Source organism: Watersipora subatra, chromosome 1, assembly GCF_963576615.1.
Source record: "Watersipora subatra chromosome 1, tzWatSuba1.1, whole genome shotgun sequence".
NCBI classification, from domain to species: Eukaryota; Metazoa; Bryozoa; class Gymnolaemata; order Cheilostomatida; family Watersiporidae; genus Watersipora; species Watersipora subatra.
The window spans coordinates 28,946,101-28,963,032 of NC_088708.1; the positions used below are offsets into that span (position 1 = coordinate 28,946,101).

The 16,932-nt window shown below is 36.9% G+C and overlaps 2 protein-coding genes across 2 annotated transcripts; one reads left to right on the plus strand and one right to left on the minus strand.

Moving 5' to 3' along the window:
- The first annotated feature begins 294 nt into the window (after positions 1 to 294).
- Positions 295 to 8,311, plus strand: LOC137385365 (actin-related protein 2/3 complex subunit 1A-B-like). Its single transcript, XM_068071814.1, has 11 exons — positions 295 to 435; positions 622 to 706; positions 1,475 to 1,626; positions 3,605 to 3,728; positions 3,975 to 4,134; positions 5,281 to 5,387; positions 5,601 to 5,703; positions 5,808 to 5,923; positions 7,613 to 7,760; positions 7,854 to 7,944; positions 8,110 to 8,311. The coding sequence occupies exons 2-11, from the start codon at positions 640 to 642 to the stop codon at positions 8,146 to 8,148; spliced, it is 1,107 nt and encodes a 368-aa protein (XP_067927915.1). The 5' UTR covers positions 295 to 435; positions 622 to 639; the 3' UTR covers positions 8,149 to 8,311.
- On the minus strand, positions 8,257 to 16,823 carry LOC137385366 (ketimine reductase mu-crystallin-like). Its single transcript, XM_068071815.1, has 9 exons — positions 16,595 to 16,823; positions 16,219 to 16,414; positions 15,980 to 16,130; positions 13,225 to 13,287; positions 12,936 to 13,043; positions 11,372 to 11,549; positions 10,523 to 10,644; positions 8,980 to 9,064; positions 8,257 to 8,425 (listed from the first exon to the last, which is right to left on the minus strand). Exons 2-9 carry the CDS (start codon positions 16,389 to 16,391, stop codon positions 8,352 to 8,354), a joined length of 954 nt encoding a protein of 317 aa, XP_067927916.1. The 5' UTR covers positions 16,392 to 16,414; positions 16,595 to 16,823; the 3' UTR covers positions 8,257 to 8,351.
- Positions 16,824 to 16,932: the final 109 nt, after the last annotated feature.

The window sequence follows — 16,932 nt, forward strand, 5'->3', positions numbered from 1 at the left end:
GTAGACGGCGTGGAAAAGGCGCTCTTTACCTGCGATTGAAAAAGCAGTCGGCATAGATATAAACATTTAATGGGTATCTCTATGGTCTTAAATCCGCGCAATCGGTCTTTCGAATGCATCGCAAGCTTTCTATACTTTCTATAAAACACATAAGTTTTTTTATTCACACAACATTTTGTTATTAAAAATATTGACGTTTAATAAATTACTAATTGTACAAAAACATTTCAAGTCAATGTCATTTTTATTGTCGTATGTTCGCAATGCGGTTATCTCTCACTCAATTCGTCCTAATGAAGGTGGCGGATCAAACTTCCTACTTCCGTCTGTGTTTTTGAGTTTGCGTTAACCAGGAGGTCTTATTTGCCCGTACTAGATTGTTTGTGTTGACTGACCAGAGTCCACAAACCTTGACTTGGTTGCTTTTAAGTTGAGGTAAAAGTTCAGTCAAATACTTTTGTGGTGTTTATTTTATATAATGAAAATATATTACCAGACAGCCTTGCTGTAAATGTAACAGCGGTTTTGTGCGTTTTTGTCTTGCTTCTCACAACAATGAAGATTCATACAAAGCCCGTAGTGAATGTGCGTTATATTCGTTTGTATATTTCACTTTTGTAGAAATAAGTGTTTAAAAAGATGGCTAAAGCTCACCGATTCGGAGTTGAACCCATTACCTGCCATGCGTGGAACAAAGAGCAGACACGTATGTTTTACAATCATTGCATCGTTGATTAATCATTGCTTTTTTAGATTTAATGTAATGTTAGTGCATGTATCGGCTTTGTTTTGCGTGGAGTTAAAGGAGATGTGACAACAGAAATGTCTTTTGAGACTCTAAAAAAGGTCTCGGAATAGACAAGTTTATCTTTATCTGGAGTAGTTTTCTTGTTGAAATATATTTACTCATTTAGTGTGCTTGCACATTAGTTTTAGGACAGGTTAATAACAATAAGAGTGTTCTTATTATTGCTTGGTAACCGGCTACCAGCTCAGCGGGAAAAAAATGTTGCATGATTGAGAGTTTGTTTGTATCTCGTGTTTTAATACCCTAAATTTGTGAAGCCACTTCTTTAGAATAATTAATATTAGTCAACAAACAAATGCTACTTACAAGATTGCAAGAGACTCGCCATGCAACCTCTGGATTTAAAGTCCATTATACATTGTTCTCTATCGATACAAGTCATCTATCTTCTATTGGTAATATAATAATATTCAATTTTTTCTGTTCCTATTTAACTGTGCTAGAAATGTCGAATAGCCCAATTTTTTGCTATAGATGTTAGTCCAAATTGTGCTGACAAAGGTAGAAAGTGTTAGCCAGCAGCATTTGATTGTATGTTGTGTAGGGAGCAAACCATGGGTGGTAGATATCAACATAGTTTTGGCATAAATTATTAGATGAAAACTTTTTAGAATTTCAAAGTTTTTGTAATTCTTGTGTCACCTCTTTAAATGAATTTTGTTGTAGAGCTGGCTATCTCACCAAATAATGATGAGGTGCACATCTATGGCTTAAGCGCGGGGGCTTGGATCAAGGAACATACCTTATCTGAGCATACCCAGCGGGTTACTGGCATTGACTGGGCTCCACAAAGCAACAGAATTGTTACTTGTGGCGTGGTGAGCATTGATACATTCTGTTTAAGAATGCAGCCATTTGTTCAAATCTCATTATACAGTATCATGGCTATCTGTAATAATATAGTGATTTTTCATGGCTTTCTGAAATTGGTAGGTAAAGTAGATGTATCGACTTATTTCATTTTTATTGAAGTCAATGCATTACCACATGTTTTATTGTTTGAGTAGTAGTATTAGTTTTATTATAGAGTACAAGCAAAGATTTTTCATGACATTAATACTGCAATAATTTTATTGTCAAAAGATTCTAACTGCTCTATAATTTCAAGAAACAAAATACTAAAACTACTTAAAAATGAGAGGGATATTATAAGCTAGCGTAATCATCATCTTAAATTTTAAACTCAAGTTTTAACAAAGTCTAAATATTATCATTAGCTTGAAACAGTTCAGATAAATCCTTTAAATAATATACCGTGTGTTTTTTCTGTTACAATTTTTTTGCTAAGGTGTGAATTAATGACGATAACGAAGCATTTTTATTTTGAACAAATAGTTTTTTCACTTGTTTTTAGACATCAGTGTAAATTCTGCTGATTGCGGCCCTTTACAGTAGACACTCTTAAAATTTTAACCTTCTTTTGATGAAACAATGTAAAGAATTTATGTAGTTTTTGCTTGGTATTACATAAGAAATTTCATATAACGTAAAATTATATGGATAAAAGTTACGAGTTTCATTGAAAGCTATCTTTTATCCTAAGCCTTAACCCTGGCTGCAGACAGACATAACTTAACAGACAGTCTTAACATAATAAATGTATTTGTTTGTTTTACTTTGTTTTAGACATACAATTATTTCTCTTTGCAGCATAGACCTTGCTGTCTAGAAAAAACGAAAAAATAGATTAAAATTGTCATTGAAGCTTTGCACTCTCCCTAACTTAATGAAAATTACTGTTCTCATAGACCCTAAACCAAGCAGAAGTGAAAATAAATAAAGTAAAAGTTGTTGATACAAACCAATAATAATACAGTTACTGTAGTCATTAAATTAGAAAATTAAGTTCAATATTTTTTTATTTGAAGGATCAAAGCCGTGAGGTTGGCATGATCTTACAATGGGTTAGGTACTTTACATGTATTTTACTGTTCGTATAGCGTAAAGTACCTGTAAGGTAAACATTCTCTGAATGGATTATTTACATTGTAGGAGGGTCCTGCGTATTAAAAAAGCAAGTAAAAATTAATTTAGCTTTTAAGAAAAATTGAAAAATGTGTTCACCAAATAAATTATTGTCTGTTAAAAATGATTTGCCTCTTTCTAAACAGTAAATACGTGGTCATTTTTGCCTTCATGAGAGGCGTGTCCGTCTGTCTTGAGCCATGATTCGAATTCCACCTTTGTCAATTATTAACTTCAGAGATTTGAGAATTATTGCATGTATACATCTCTGGATAATCTGTGCTTTAATGGCATTTCTGATGATCTCCCGCGGTGCTTGAGACTGCGTGGCCACTAGTCTAAACAGTAGTTGGATTCACTTCTCTGATTTTGAGAAGAAACGAATGTTTGTCAATCATGTTATATACCTTGCCATGAGTAGGCAACCCCTGGTATTGCTTAAGTAAATTATGATGCCAGCTTCCAAGGCTGCTGGTGGAAAGAAGGGTACCAGCTTAAATTAAATGTTAACATTTTCCAAGAGTTGCCATTTAGTTTGTTTATTTCGTCTCCATTCAATTTACGATATGAGGATTTGTGGCAAATTTTTTATGTAACTTATTGAAGCTTACTGTTTTTGCCATAAATATGGTTTTGTTATGTGGTGATATGTGATTGTTACATTCCATGCAACAATCACAGCCGGAATTCCTGAAAGCTGAAGAATGTTTTAGTAAATTTTATTACAATTCTGGAATAGTATGTATTCTCACAGACATCCTCCATTTCCTTGCTGTTCATTGCGAACATTTGCATTGTTACACAGCTGTGGTAAGCGGTTGCTTTTTTAAGGATCGAAATGCGTATGTCTGGACATTCAATGGAAGCAAGTGGGAGCCAGTCCTCGTTATTCTGCGTATCAACCGAGCTGCTACCTGTGTCAAGTGGTCTCCCCTCGAAAACAAATTCGCTACTGGTGAGACATTAGTGCTGATTATGACTAAAGGCTTCTCTCCTCTTGCTCTTGACAATTACTGAGTGATACATTACAAATGGCTGCTTGTCCCAGTTTTATGTGTCTGGTGATATGTACCTGCAGTAACAGCAAAGGAGTAAAACCATCAGTTTATTTTGCAATAAAATGTAATGCATTTGATCCATGATGGGCCACCGAAGGCACTTCATAAGCTGTTATGACCAAATATGGAGATCATTTCTTTAGGCAGTGGGGCCCGGTTGGTCAGTGTCTGCTATTATGAGAGTGAGAACAACTGGTGGGTCTCAAAGCACATAAAGAAGCCCATCAGGTCAACGGTTACTTGCCTAGACTGGCATCCTAACAACTACCTGTTGGCCTGTGGTTCAAGTGATTTCAAGGCGAGGTGAGTCGATCGTGTTGAATGCCTCAGTGCGGCTATAATAGATCACCTTGGTTTTAGCTATGTTGGTACTAGAGATGCCCCGATTCTAATTTCACCAGCCGATTCAGATACCGATCCGATATACCGATTCTTATTGAAAAATAATCCAATTCAGATACCGATTCAGGTCTTTTGTGTTGCCTAGATAATTGTTAATTTGATTATGCAAATATAAAAATAATGCAAAGAAAATATAAATATTGATGTATTTATTTGTTTGTATTTATGGGAAAAAAGATATACATGTATATATATTCACATACTGACATACCGTGCATCTAGTAACAAAACAGTCCGTGTTTCTTGTAATCTGCTATTAATAATGGTGATTACTGTTAGCGGTACGGCTTTCTCTGTGATAATGAAATCGCTCTTCCATTGCTGAATGAACTGCTGCGCCTGTACAAGTTTAGAGCAAATAAATGTTTCTCTTAATTACTGTTAGTGATTCAATTATCTCAGTGAAACGTCTTTGTCTTCCATCACTATCGATGTAGCCAGTCATACTGAAGAAGGACTCACTTGCCACAGATGATGGAGGACAGGCTAAATACCGATAAGCCACTGAGGTTATTTTATGCGATACAAACGATACCTCATATCATCAGTATCAAGAGAGATAGATAACTTTATGCATCGACTGCTCAAATTACTTTCGTAATGCTAGTGCATAGAAACATTACACCGCATTCTTGTTTCACCGTCATTGTTCTCTTGTTCGTGATTGGCTGCATTAAATCATATCGCTGTAATTGGGAAATGCCGCACTTGTTGATTACGTCCAGACTAAAGTCAAAAGATTCCTCAGTTGTGTTGATGTTTATCAAGCTATAGACATGAAATAGATTGCGTGACAGGCCTGGAATTTATTATGTAAAAGTAAGGAACTTGCAGCTAATGATTTTTTCTTAGTGTAGCAGGCTAAAATACGGTTTTCTGCTAAATAGTTGATCTGCAAAAAGTATCTGATGGTTCCGATTTTTTAAGAAAAGATCGGCCGATACCGATTCAGATACTTAACACCCATATCGGCACCGATTCCGATATTGAAATCGGGGCAACTCTTGTTGGTACTGTTTGTATTTTACTACACGTGGCACTTTTCAGGGTCTACTCTGCTTATGTGAAGGAAGCAGAGAAAAAGCCCGCGGCCAATGAGTGGGGCTCTAAGTTAACCTTTGCCGCTATCCTTGGAGAGTACTCTAATGGAGGAGGTATGTTGATTGAATTCGTTGGCTATCTGGTTGTGTGATGGTTAGGTCGTTTACGTGCCAGTAATCAGGTAGTTGTAAGGCTAATTGTTTCAAAAGTTACTTATGATTCGCAAATCTTGTGGTCGGTAGGAAGAAGATTGCAACACGCTGACATGATTACTCATTAGTCTGTGTTTTTTCTCATAATTCACCAACATATTCTTCATTTGTTAGGTGGCTGGGTGCACAGCGTCTGCTTCTCCGCTACAGGAACAAAACTGGCTTGGGTCGGTCATGATTCTAGCATTTCTGTTGTGGATGCCGCTAATAACTCCTTGTGAGTACTTCACTAGCTTGAACTGAATAGTCAAGTGATTCTGTCAATAAATGGTTACAGTCTTATCGATGGAGATTTTTATGCTGTTGTGTGCTCTTATACAGGATTGTCACTGTCAAGACCAATTACCTGCCCTTCTCTAGCTGTCTCTGGGTCGGAGAGAGCAGTCTCGTTGTTGCTGGATTTGACAACCTTCCATTGCTCTTCAAATGTACCGCAGGTGACTGACTCCTCTAAACATTAAGAGAATGTAACACAAGAGTTATAAATTTTAGGAAATAATCATTATTTCACATTTTCATTCATGCTAACACCTAATTTAGATTTGCTTGCTTTAATCGGTTTTCCATTATAGTATGTTCAAGTGCTGTCAACTATATATTTTGCTGATGGCCACCTAATAGTATATAGCAAAAATTGAGAGATTTTCCTATTTCTAGTGTTTGCATTTGTTTATTTTTCTTATTAAGTTATGATGAAGTCTAACTTAATATTTAGTAGTTAGTCTTGCCACAGTCTTGCCGCTTTGCAAAATGACTCATAATAATAGACAGGGCTACATTTCTTCATTAAACAGAAGAGCTGTGGCCAAATCATTTGTGGTTTGATTGCTGAAATATTTGAAACAAATTGTATTTGTTGTAATTTAAATGAAATATTATTTGGTGTGGTTTTGAAAGAAAGTAATGCAAGAATTGGGATCTTGCTATACAGTATAGTGAATTAAAGGGATGTGTTCCACTATACTTGTATTATCGTATTTTCGGGACTATTAACCACACCCCTATATAAGCCGCATCTGCTCTATTTAAAAAAACGATAATAAAACAACGCATAGGCCGCACCTTTTGTATAGGCCGCAGAACTCATAGCAGCGCTTTTTAACACGGCAACAATTTTGCTGGTTGAAACGGAACAGTGCCGTTAGGCGCTGTTCCATATTTACCGCTGCTTTTGAACCCAGTGCCTAACGGAACAGTACCGTTAGGCACTGTTTTGTTTTTTCTTTCCCTGCTAGAGGTGCGCTAATCGGAGATTCCGGTTAGTGGCAACCCTAGCGATGAAAGAAAAAACAACAGAATAGCCGCAGCCTCTAAATAGGCCGCATGGCTCAAAACGTCTGAAAAAGTAGCGAAGTTCGAAAAATACGGTAACTGTGAGTTGAAAAACGGAAGTAAAGGTTAGACTGGCTGCTCATCCTTAATCTCATGAAATCATCATGGAGAAGTCTAGTGATATTTGGTTAGAAAATGATTGAGCCTGGTGTAGTGTTAAAGAGCACACTCTGTCTCAATGTTATTTTCATGTAATAGTCACTTGCCTCAAAATTGTTATTCCAAAGTGGCAGAAAATAGCCATAGGGAAGCTAAGTCTGTATTTAGCCATTCGCTGTCCTTAACCTCACCTTTATATGGTAATCATCTTTCATTTTACCTTCTTTTATAGCTACATAATTGAGATAATATAGGGAGTCTAAGGATATGTATAATCGCTGTGTAATAATGGTGTTATAAAGTATTATAACTTCATCGTTTGATCAAATAATGAACAGAGAGACTGAAGACGAATATATCATGAATATCTGCTCAACATCTCACATTTTTTAGTATTTAATGGTTCTTCAATTATTCCCAAATAGTATTTAGGGATTTAGGAGTTGGGCACATCAAGTATATCATGAAGTGTTACATATTGGTTCATAATATTTTGCTATTCATCATTTACCTGTGCTAGATCTCATGCGCAAGCATACCAAATGATTAAAAGCTATTCAGGATTAAAATAAAGTTGTCTTTCCTGTAACTATTTCCAAAAATGCTTTGTTTTGGTAATACTCGGTAACTCTTACATGGAGATGTTCTGACAGGCTGTCAGGAGTTGTGTGCTACACTTTCCTTGGTGCTTGCAGGTGGAATAACTTTTGTAAATAAGATTGACATTCCAAAGAAGACTGGTGGTGGCAGCATGACTGCTATGAAGAGGTTTCAGCAGTTGGACAACAAAGGGAGGGACACTGAGGACAGTAAGGTTGCCACCCTTCACCAGAATGCTATTCGGTAAGTTTGGTTTGTCTCATCATTTCCTCCCCGTTGTGATATTGCCTGTTGTTTTATAGAGCTAACGCTAAACTGTTGAATGTATATTTTCAGGCAACTCACTATGCATAGTGGAAGCAAAGCCAGCTGCGCTAAGTTTGCCTCGGGGGGAAATGATGGACAAATAGTAGTCTGGGATATTCGGGTATGCTATTACCTACAGCCTCTCATTGTTTCTTTTGCTTATAATGAAGGAATGATTAACAGAGAAACTTCATGCCACTTCATCCTGCTCGACTCTAGATTAGTTGTTTTAAGCTTTATTATTGGTCAGTTATTGATTCGTGTTGTGATGTTATTTCTCTTTCAGTCTCTGGAAAGCCAGATAGCCGGTCTCAGAGTCTCATAATTTATCTCCCCTAGGATGAGAGGACAATTCTTTGCTGTTTTGCTTTGCGAAATAATTTTGACTAGTAGTATCGAAATTTACACATAATTAGTTGTTGAATCGCTTGCATAGTTTTGATATTTTTTTATTTTCATTCAATAAATTTTGTTATAATCTCTTCCAAGTACCATGTAGATGCTGTTGCGTGTAATTCCTTTCATGTATTAAGATGGTTCTTTCTTTGCCCTGTAGGTGTCAAAGACTAGTTTAGCACTCACTGCATCCTCCATTTGCATACCTACAACATGAGTGTTGGGTGATGGAATGAGGAATAAAAAGCCAAATTTAGAAATAACCTAGCTGGTTTGAAAATACACGCACATTTGTAAGCCATTACCTCATGCCAAACAGCTGAAACATTTGGTGCCTAATTAACGACCTAAACAGATACTTGGCAGACAACCCACTGTAAAATAGCGTCCACTCTTATTTGGATATTACCTGCAACAATCTACAGTACTTGTAAAAATCAACTGCATTGTTAATGGAGGGTTTGCTGCACGCGGTTTGGCCACTTCTATAATGCCTGTCTACAACTATGCTAAAACTTTGCTTGGTTAGCCAGCCATGATATTGGGAAGAAATATAAAGACATTGAAAACCATATAGGGCAAATTCGCAAACAATTACTGCTAGGTGGGTTTTTTCTAAACCAAGATGTACAAACAATGGAATAATAATGCCAACACTTATAGCACGGTTTTATGAAGTTAACAATCTTTTGGCATTATTCTCTATGCCGTGTAGCTAAAATGAAACAAAGGTAGAATGGCTGAGTACACCTTCACCTACCAGCCATTTTAAAAAGAGTTGTCGGTCCACGTTTCACCGGTTTTGTTCCATTCACCACCTCACCAATTTCAGCATAGATTTCAGCCTATACGAAGTATAGAGATTATAAGCCAGCCTATATGCAAAAATATTTTGTGTTGATCAAAAACAAGTGTTTAGGCAAACTTGGGAAAACCATATTGGCATTAAAACTACAGGTTTGAACAAACTAAATAAAGAACATGAAAAAGCAGGTGTTAATCCGACAGCTTTTCATAATATCACTAGAGCAAGTTAGCGTTGTGAGAAATATCTGCCCAGATAGTAAGATGGTAGACATTTTAGCATGGGCAGATATACTTCTCAATGATATCGTGAGTGATGTTACCTACATGGGCAGATATACTTCTCAATGATATCGTGAGTGATGTTACCTACATGGGCAGATATACTTCTCAATGATATCGTGAGTGATGTTACCTACATGGGCAGATATACTTCTCAATGATATCGTGAGTGATGTTACCTACATGGGCAGATATACTTCTCAATGATATCGTGAGTGATGTTACCTACATGGGCAGATATACTTCTCAATGATATCGTGAGTGATGTTACCTACATGGGCAGATATACTTCTCAATGATATCGTGAGTGATGTTACCTACATGGGCAGATATACTTCTCAATGATATCGTGAGTGATGTTACCTACATGGGCAGATATACTTCTCAATGATATCGTGAGTGATGTTACCTACATGGGCAGATATACTTCTCAATGATATCGTGAGTGATGTTACCTACATGGGCAGATATACTTCTCAATGATATCGTGAGTGATGTTACCTACATGGGCAGATATACTTCTCAATGATATCGTGAGTGATGTTACCTACATGGGCAGATATACTTCTCAATGATATCGTGAGTGATGTTACCTACATGGGCAGATATACTTCTCAATGATATCGTGAGTGATGTTACCTACATGGGCAGATATACTTCTCAATGATATCGTGAGTGATGTTACCTACATGGGCAGATATACTTCTCAATGATATCGTGAGTGATGTTACCTACATGGGCAGATATACTTCTCAATGATATCGTGAGTGATGTTACCTACATGGGCAGATATACTTCTCAATGATATCGTGAGTGATGTTACCTACATGACTCCGTTAAAATATTTATATAGAAGACTAAAACCTGTTCTCACATGTAGCTTGCATTGCAGTCATTTTTCACTAGTAATGTTATGGGAACAATCATACATGTATTTGCTGTTGACCAGAAGCAATGTAACATAGTCCTCTAGATAGCTAACATACCCTAGATTAGCATTTTTGTCATAAGTGTTTGATGAGCATGTCTTTTAACTTAATTGTGAGCATATTAAAATACTGTAATTATGAATATGGGGTAAAAATTTCTTTGTAAAAATATGGGCATATATTCGTTAAGAATGCGTAAAAGTCACTACACATGGGACATGATTAGTTCTTAATTTGAGTCTCACTCTAAGGTCTTCAGATATAGGTTTGTACTCTGTATATACTTACATCTGCTTTGATGATATCTCCACATTCCATCAATGCAATCTTTTTGCTGTCGGTATAAACTACCGATGACTTCACTAGCTCTGGATCTACTTCCTGAGAATCTGGTCCACTGCCTCCAACAGCTAAAGTCATCAAAACCCAATCATGCTTATGGCATTTATATTCCTATGATGTTAAATACATGTATATTTGTGTTGGCAGTTTGAAGCCAACTAAGTGTTAAGCGTTTTAAAAAAAACTATCAGCAATATCTAATTCTTCAACATTATTGTTCAATGTTAAGTCAAGTTTAACAGCGTTAAACTTAACATGGTGGCAAAAAGAACATTAGGGTATTAAATAATCATATGCTAGCATCACTCAAAATTGACTAAACGTATTGTAACCCTATTGCTGAATAGACCGAAAAGCCAGAGATTGGTACGCACTGTATCGCAGTATGTTGGGGTTGTCCTCTCTTATTCGTAGACAATGTAAAGCCGTAAATGATGACATCACCGAAGCAACGCAGGCATGTTAGAAAACAGCAGCTGTTTAACTTTCTCAATGTTTCACAATGCGTCTGCGACAGTCTGTGCAATGCGAAACCACTTTGGCGATGGTGATTGGCTGTCACAGATTGTGTGACCTATATTTCCCTTCATGATACTAGTTGCCGCGGAATTAGTATTTCAGCAGTCGCATTGTATAATGGGGACACTATGTTGCAGACTAGTAGATGATATAAACTCAGATGGGTGTGTGATAGTGTGAACATTATTATCACAGACGATCACTAATATAGTGTGGGATTCCCAGCAGTATACTGAGAACCAGTATGTACCAGTCTTAACTAGGTCAACTACGTACCAAGGATGATCGCGCCAAGCTTTACCCAAGTCTTTTGCAGTACAGGAGTTTGAGAGAGTGTAACGGTCACTATGATGTCTGCATTCTCTACTGCCTTCTCAGCTGTATTACACGCTTCTCCGTTGATCTCCTCAGCACATTTTATAGCACTTTCCATTGTTCTGCTCCATACACAAACCTGAAGAATCGAGAGAGGTATTGTGTATTAGATGTGAATACAGTCAGATAGCAGTGGGATATAAGAAGGTTAAGTAGGTTAAAAAGGTTAAAAAGTGTTAATATTAGATACTGTAAGCTATACACTGTTCAAACACTATGGTTACACAGTATATAGAGGGGATTGTAGGTCAACGCTTGGCTGTATCTTAAAACTTCCTTAGAAACTAACCTGAAAAAATTGCTGACTAATACCAAACATGTTTTATTTATTATCGCTTAAGACATTACTATAAAGTTAACTACACATGTAGTTCCTCAGAAGTAGCAAAACCAAATCTATCTGGCAGCAAATCAAGTCTGATGCTCCACAATAATTTTAAGTCTCCATATTTCTAATCATTGTTTGGGTCTGCCTCTTGACAATGTTGGACAAATTCTACTGACACTTACCACCTGCATTAATTCATTCAGAAAGAGTGTCATGGAGTAATTGTTGTTGGTCAGTATGTAACACATTGGTTCTTAGGCTGGGTTTGATCGAAACTTAGGTGTTCTGTGAATCAGTCTCAGTGGTTCAGTGGAGTCCAAGAAACATAAGTATAGTCTCTCAAAAGCAACAGCAGAAGTCACACTGACTGGCAAGGTCATGTCTTTATGAAAAATATGTAATTTATTGTGATTTGATGCTTTGTATCGGTTTAGTTCTTGGAGAACACAATGACGTTAACACGCAGTTCATTTTCAAAGCCTTTAAAACATATAGGCTATGTGAAAAATGTAAAAAGAATCATATTTTGTTTTTCAATAAAGAAGGATTTGGTGGAAGTGCATATGAAACTAGTGAAGTTCAGTATGTCCAACAAAGTTAAGAACCATTGATGTACCAGAATATATCTTCCTACATAGTTGTTAGCTAGGAAGTTTGCTGATATCCTGTTATACTATTGCATATTTTATCGATATAATGACAATGCTCCGTTGCATAGAGACTACCTTTAGAAGCTATTCACACAATTTCAAAAGCTATATGGAACTCTAAGGCTATGCTGTGTAAACTGGATGGAGATGTTTGTACACTTTTCAACAGTTATGGAATTTGTCTCAAAGCATTCTTGTACCAACAAGGTTGTGACCAAATCGAGTTGAGTTGTTCACACTTGGTAAATCACCAATTATCAAAGCATTTCCAATGATTACAACCTCAAATCTCTTGAAGTGTGATTTGGTTTTAACTCGAGATTTAAAAATCAAATACATTTAAAGCACACATTTTGGATTGCAAGATCTACTTCAAGAAGATTGTTAACAGTTTAAAAGTGTACATTTATTGCAGTTAAGTGATTTATCAACATGAATTCTGCCCAGAGCTTCCCATTTAGCAATAATAAGCAATGATGCTACATACCTTAGAGATATTAAATATACACTTTAGGGCCTGGAAGTGAGATCTAGCCTGGGTTCCTGCTCCTAGTAAAGCCAGCTTCACAGGTTTGCTCCGATCCTCCACTAGATACTATAATCATACATAGGCATTAAAAATTTCGTAATCTAACCACTAACAGGACAAACAAAAAACAATGTCATTTATAATGAATAATAAATAAAAAATTATAATAACAAGCTATCGTGAAATGAAATTTGCTATCGACTGTTACAGATACTTGGGCCTGATGGCAAAATAAAGTATTTATTACCTTTGCTGCTACGGCAGAAGCTGCAGGTGTTCTTCTCTCTGTGATTACGACTCCGTCAACAATCTATATAACAAAGTTGAAAGATATCGCTTTGAAAAAATAAAATCCACTTAATATTATTGTAATGTTCCATTTAATATGACAAAAATTAGTTTGTTATGAACTCAAGAAGTACTGATCAAACCACATCGACGCAGTAAGTTTTATCCTGTAGAAAGTATCTTGCCATATAAAGATGATGCCATTTTGATGATCATAGCCATAGATATAGTAAACCCTAAATTGGCAAATAGCTATCATTACAATGGAGCAGACGTGAGGCCTATAATTGGCTGTTGTTCTCACGATGTTACGTTGCAGTGATGTGCATCACGGCAACAGAGCCTTCAGCTGAGCAATGAGTTTAGTAGTGAAAGCATGCTGGTCCTACTAGTTTGTAAGTCATAAACATTACAATAAGACCAAATTCTTGGTGAAATGTCATCAGAGGAGACTACAACACCCCAGGTATGTGAACCCGCAATAAAAAATTTAAATACATGTACTTGGTAAACTTAACCTTTACACGTGTACTATATCATTGGTTCACGTTGTAAGTTGCTACTGGAAACAAACCAACTACCAACTCAACTGACTTGCTGAACTTACTTGTCTTATCATGGTCTCATAACAACGAACATACCTTTCTATGATTATTCTGAGTTGAATGTGAAGTGAATGAATGCTTGGGACTATCAAAAGGAAGAGTGTCTAGACTGATTACAACAACATATATCACAAACTTGTCTCTCAGCTGATAGGGTTGTAATCTAGCTTGGCATGATTGATCAAATGCCTTATTTGTCTCATTCCAAGTAATGTGATGATATTCATTTTACTACATGTATGTATTATTAATGTTTAGACTAAGAAAAAGTCAAGCCGCAGCTGTTGCTGTGCCTATGGATGTTCAAGCAATCTTGAGAAATGCCCAGATCTGGCGTTTCACCGCTTTCCAAACGAGAAACGAGCTGAAACCCGTAATGCTTGGGTAAAGGCAGTGAGAAGACAGTATTGGACTCCAACATCAAGCTCTGTATTATGCAGTGGATATTTTCAGAAAGACTGCTACAAGATTCCACCAGGTATTGGAAGAAAACCAATGCTAAAATCTGACGCAATACCTACAATATTTACAGCTTATCCAACCTACCTTTAGCCAAAAGCTGTGAAAAGACGGACACCAACCATAAGAACAGAAAGCCTGCCGAAATGTAGAAGAACATCTCAGACAGCAGCCAGCACCAAAATACCTGACCCTGAAAATACTACACCTGGTGATACTACTATCCATGATGATGAGCAACCTGCAGCTTCTGACAATCAGAACACACCTACAGCCTTGACAACGAGCTGCCAATGTGGTGGTAGACCTAAACAGCCTGTTGTCATCTTATTAAAGAGAAGAATCAAAACTCTACAGCAGAGAGTCTGTCGATTAGAGCAGAGGAATAGGATTCAAAATAATTTTATCACAATACTGAAAAAGGACAATAAACTTAACGATATAGAGCTTACATCGATGGATGGATGTCTAGGAGAATTACTGTCAAATGAAACCACAAACAAAGCTAGAAAGACTAAAAAGACTTACAGCAAAAAGGTAAAAGAGTTTGCCATAACATTGTTCTATTATTCTCCCAAGGCTTATGAATTTAAATTTACAATTACAAGGTCACAATTTACATTGCCAAATTCATGCACTATCCGATCATGGTTTGAAACAGTAGAGCGCCAGCCTGGCTTTTTGACAGATGTGATTAAGAATTTGAAGAATGCCATATGCAGATAACTGCTTCTAAATCTCATTTAATTCATTAGTTTGTTATTAGTTTAATTTCTATTTGGTCACTCTTTGTATTATCAATGATATAGAAGCTTCTAAATCATTAATATTATCCATTACCATGTGTCTAAGATTCTTGCCTTTCTCATCCAAAGTCAGTTTTATACATTATCAATAAAATATGCAGTCTCTCATGCACAAACTATGGAAAAATTGAGCAGTTATAGTGCTAAGTCAATAGGAGCACATAGATCAGCTCACTTTACACATCACCATGACGTTGGGTCATGCTAATTATAGGCCTCACTTTGTTTTGATTATTCGCCTATCTAGGGTTTACTATATCTATGGGTATTACTCTTACACCATCAACAAAGTTTTGCCATTGTAACCTCCTCTATTTTTCACTTCGCATTTTCCAATCACCTCTTATTATTAGGACTTTGGACCATTGCAGAAAATTCACTGTTAGACCCTTCTAGTTTTTTGGATCACATTATGTTTTAGCTCAATTTTAGACTATTTACATTTCCTTTTTAAACTGGCTACACATTTCCTTTTGGTTGAACTAAGTTGTGACCATAACTCACCATAACCATAGTGGTCATAACCATGAAAGCTAACAGGCTTCTTTGCAATTTCTCAGTCCCATACACATGTACATGTGGGCAAAACAATTTTGCTGCATCATCACGCTTGCCATGAGATCTAATTAAATCCAGAATTTTTATTAGATCGTCCTAAAGACAAACGCTTTACTGCTACATGCAGTTTAAAAAAATGGTCTTTGAAGGGGGATATCTTAGCCTTGTTCCAATGAATGTAGATTTAGTTTTGGTGATGTATTGGAACTAAGTTGATTTAGGTTGTACCACAGACAAATCTAAACTCAGCTGGTTTAGAAAACCCGAACGAGCTGATACTACTCACTGCTTGGAGACCTCCATACACAGGGTCATAGAGCAGTATACTGGAGTTGTGTACTGGCTTGTCATGCTTCAGGTTGAAAGGATAGAAGGAGCCAACTTTGCATGCGAGTATGTTTTCTTTGGAGTTATAGAATGGCATAGAGCCAAAGAACCTGTAACATAAGGACTAGTTTGATCAGCTGCCTCTGTATAGATTAGGTCATGGAACTGAGTGAATTCGACAAATGGTTACTTTCCTACCCAAACTCAGGTCCTGGATTGACCACTTGGACAATTGACCGGTAGGGTTGAAGCATCCCTCCCTCCTCTCCCTCCGAGTAGTTTGCTAGACCTCGCTCTATCACCGAAATGAGCTCATCTATGGAAAGTAGCTCAGCCACTTCTTCTGCCGAGATGTTCGCAACTCCCGCCATACTGAGATACCAGTTTGCGGTTTCTGCGCAGATGGAAAATGTTCAAGCTCTTAGAGAACAATGACAATTAAATGACTAGTACACAGACAATAAACTCAGCAACCTGAAATCACCGACAGAATTTTATTAAACTGCAGCGTAAACCGGCATTGCACCAGTGATAAGGCCTTATCTTCATGCATAAACATGTTCAATCAGCGTACCTGGTCGAATTCAAAACAGCTTCTGAACTCTTCTTGCAAAGCTTTGTTGTTTCCTTCGGGATCTCTCACAGAATGGTTGCTCTACCCACTCTTTTAGCCTTTCTAGCAAATCTTTAGATGTTCCGGTAGCTGTGAGGAGAATTTACACCGGCGCGGAAGAAATGAGTGAACAAACTAGTCAATTTCTGCTCTTGACGTACTACTATGATAGACACATTACAGCTGCAGCGACTTTTTGAGCCATGAGGAGTCAGTCAAGCGAAAGATAACACATAGATCAGCCACTGCACATAACTGTCTGTTTGTAATACGCAAATGCTTGTCAATATCGTCACCTA

Bases quoted from the DNA above. Each gene is read 5' to 3' on its own strand.
- LOC137385365 (XM_068071814.1), top strand. From the start codon at position 640: ATGGCTAAAGCTCACCGATTCGGAGTTGAACCCATTACCTGCCATGCG. The intron at 5,924-7,612 runs GTGACTGACTCC...TGGTGCTTGCAG, and splicing joins GCTCTTCAAATGTACCGCAG to GTGGAATAACTTTTGTAAAT. The intron at 7,945-8,109 runs GTATGCTATTAC...TTTCTCTTTCAG, and splicing joins TAGTAGTCTGGGATATTCGG to TCTCTGGAAAGCCAGATAGC.
- LOC137385366 (XM_068071815.1), bottom strand. From the start codon at position 16,391: ATGGCGGGAGTTGCGAACATCTCGGCAGAAGAAGTGGCTGAGCTACTT. The intron at 13,288-15,979 runs GTGAGTAGTATC...TTTGTTATATAG, and splicing joins TGTATGGAGGTCTCCAAGCA to ATTGTTGACGGAGTCGTAAT. The intron at 10,645-11,371 runs GTACGTAGTTGA...TGATGACTTTAG, and splicing joins GCTTGGCGCGATCATCCTTG to CTGTTGGAGGCAGTGGACCA.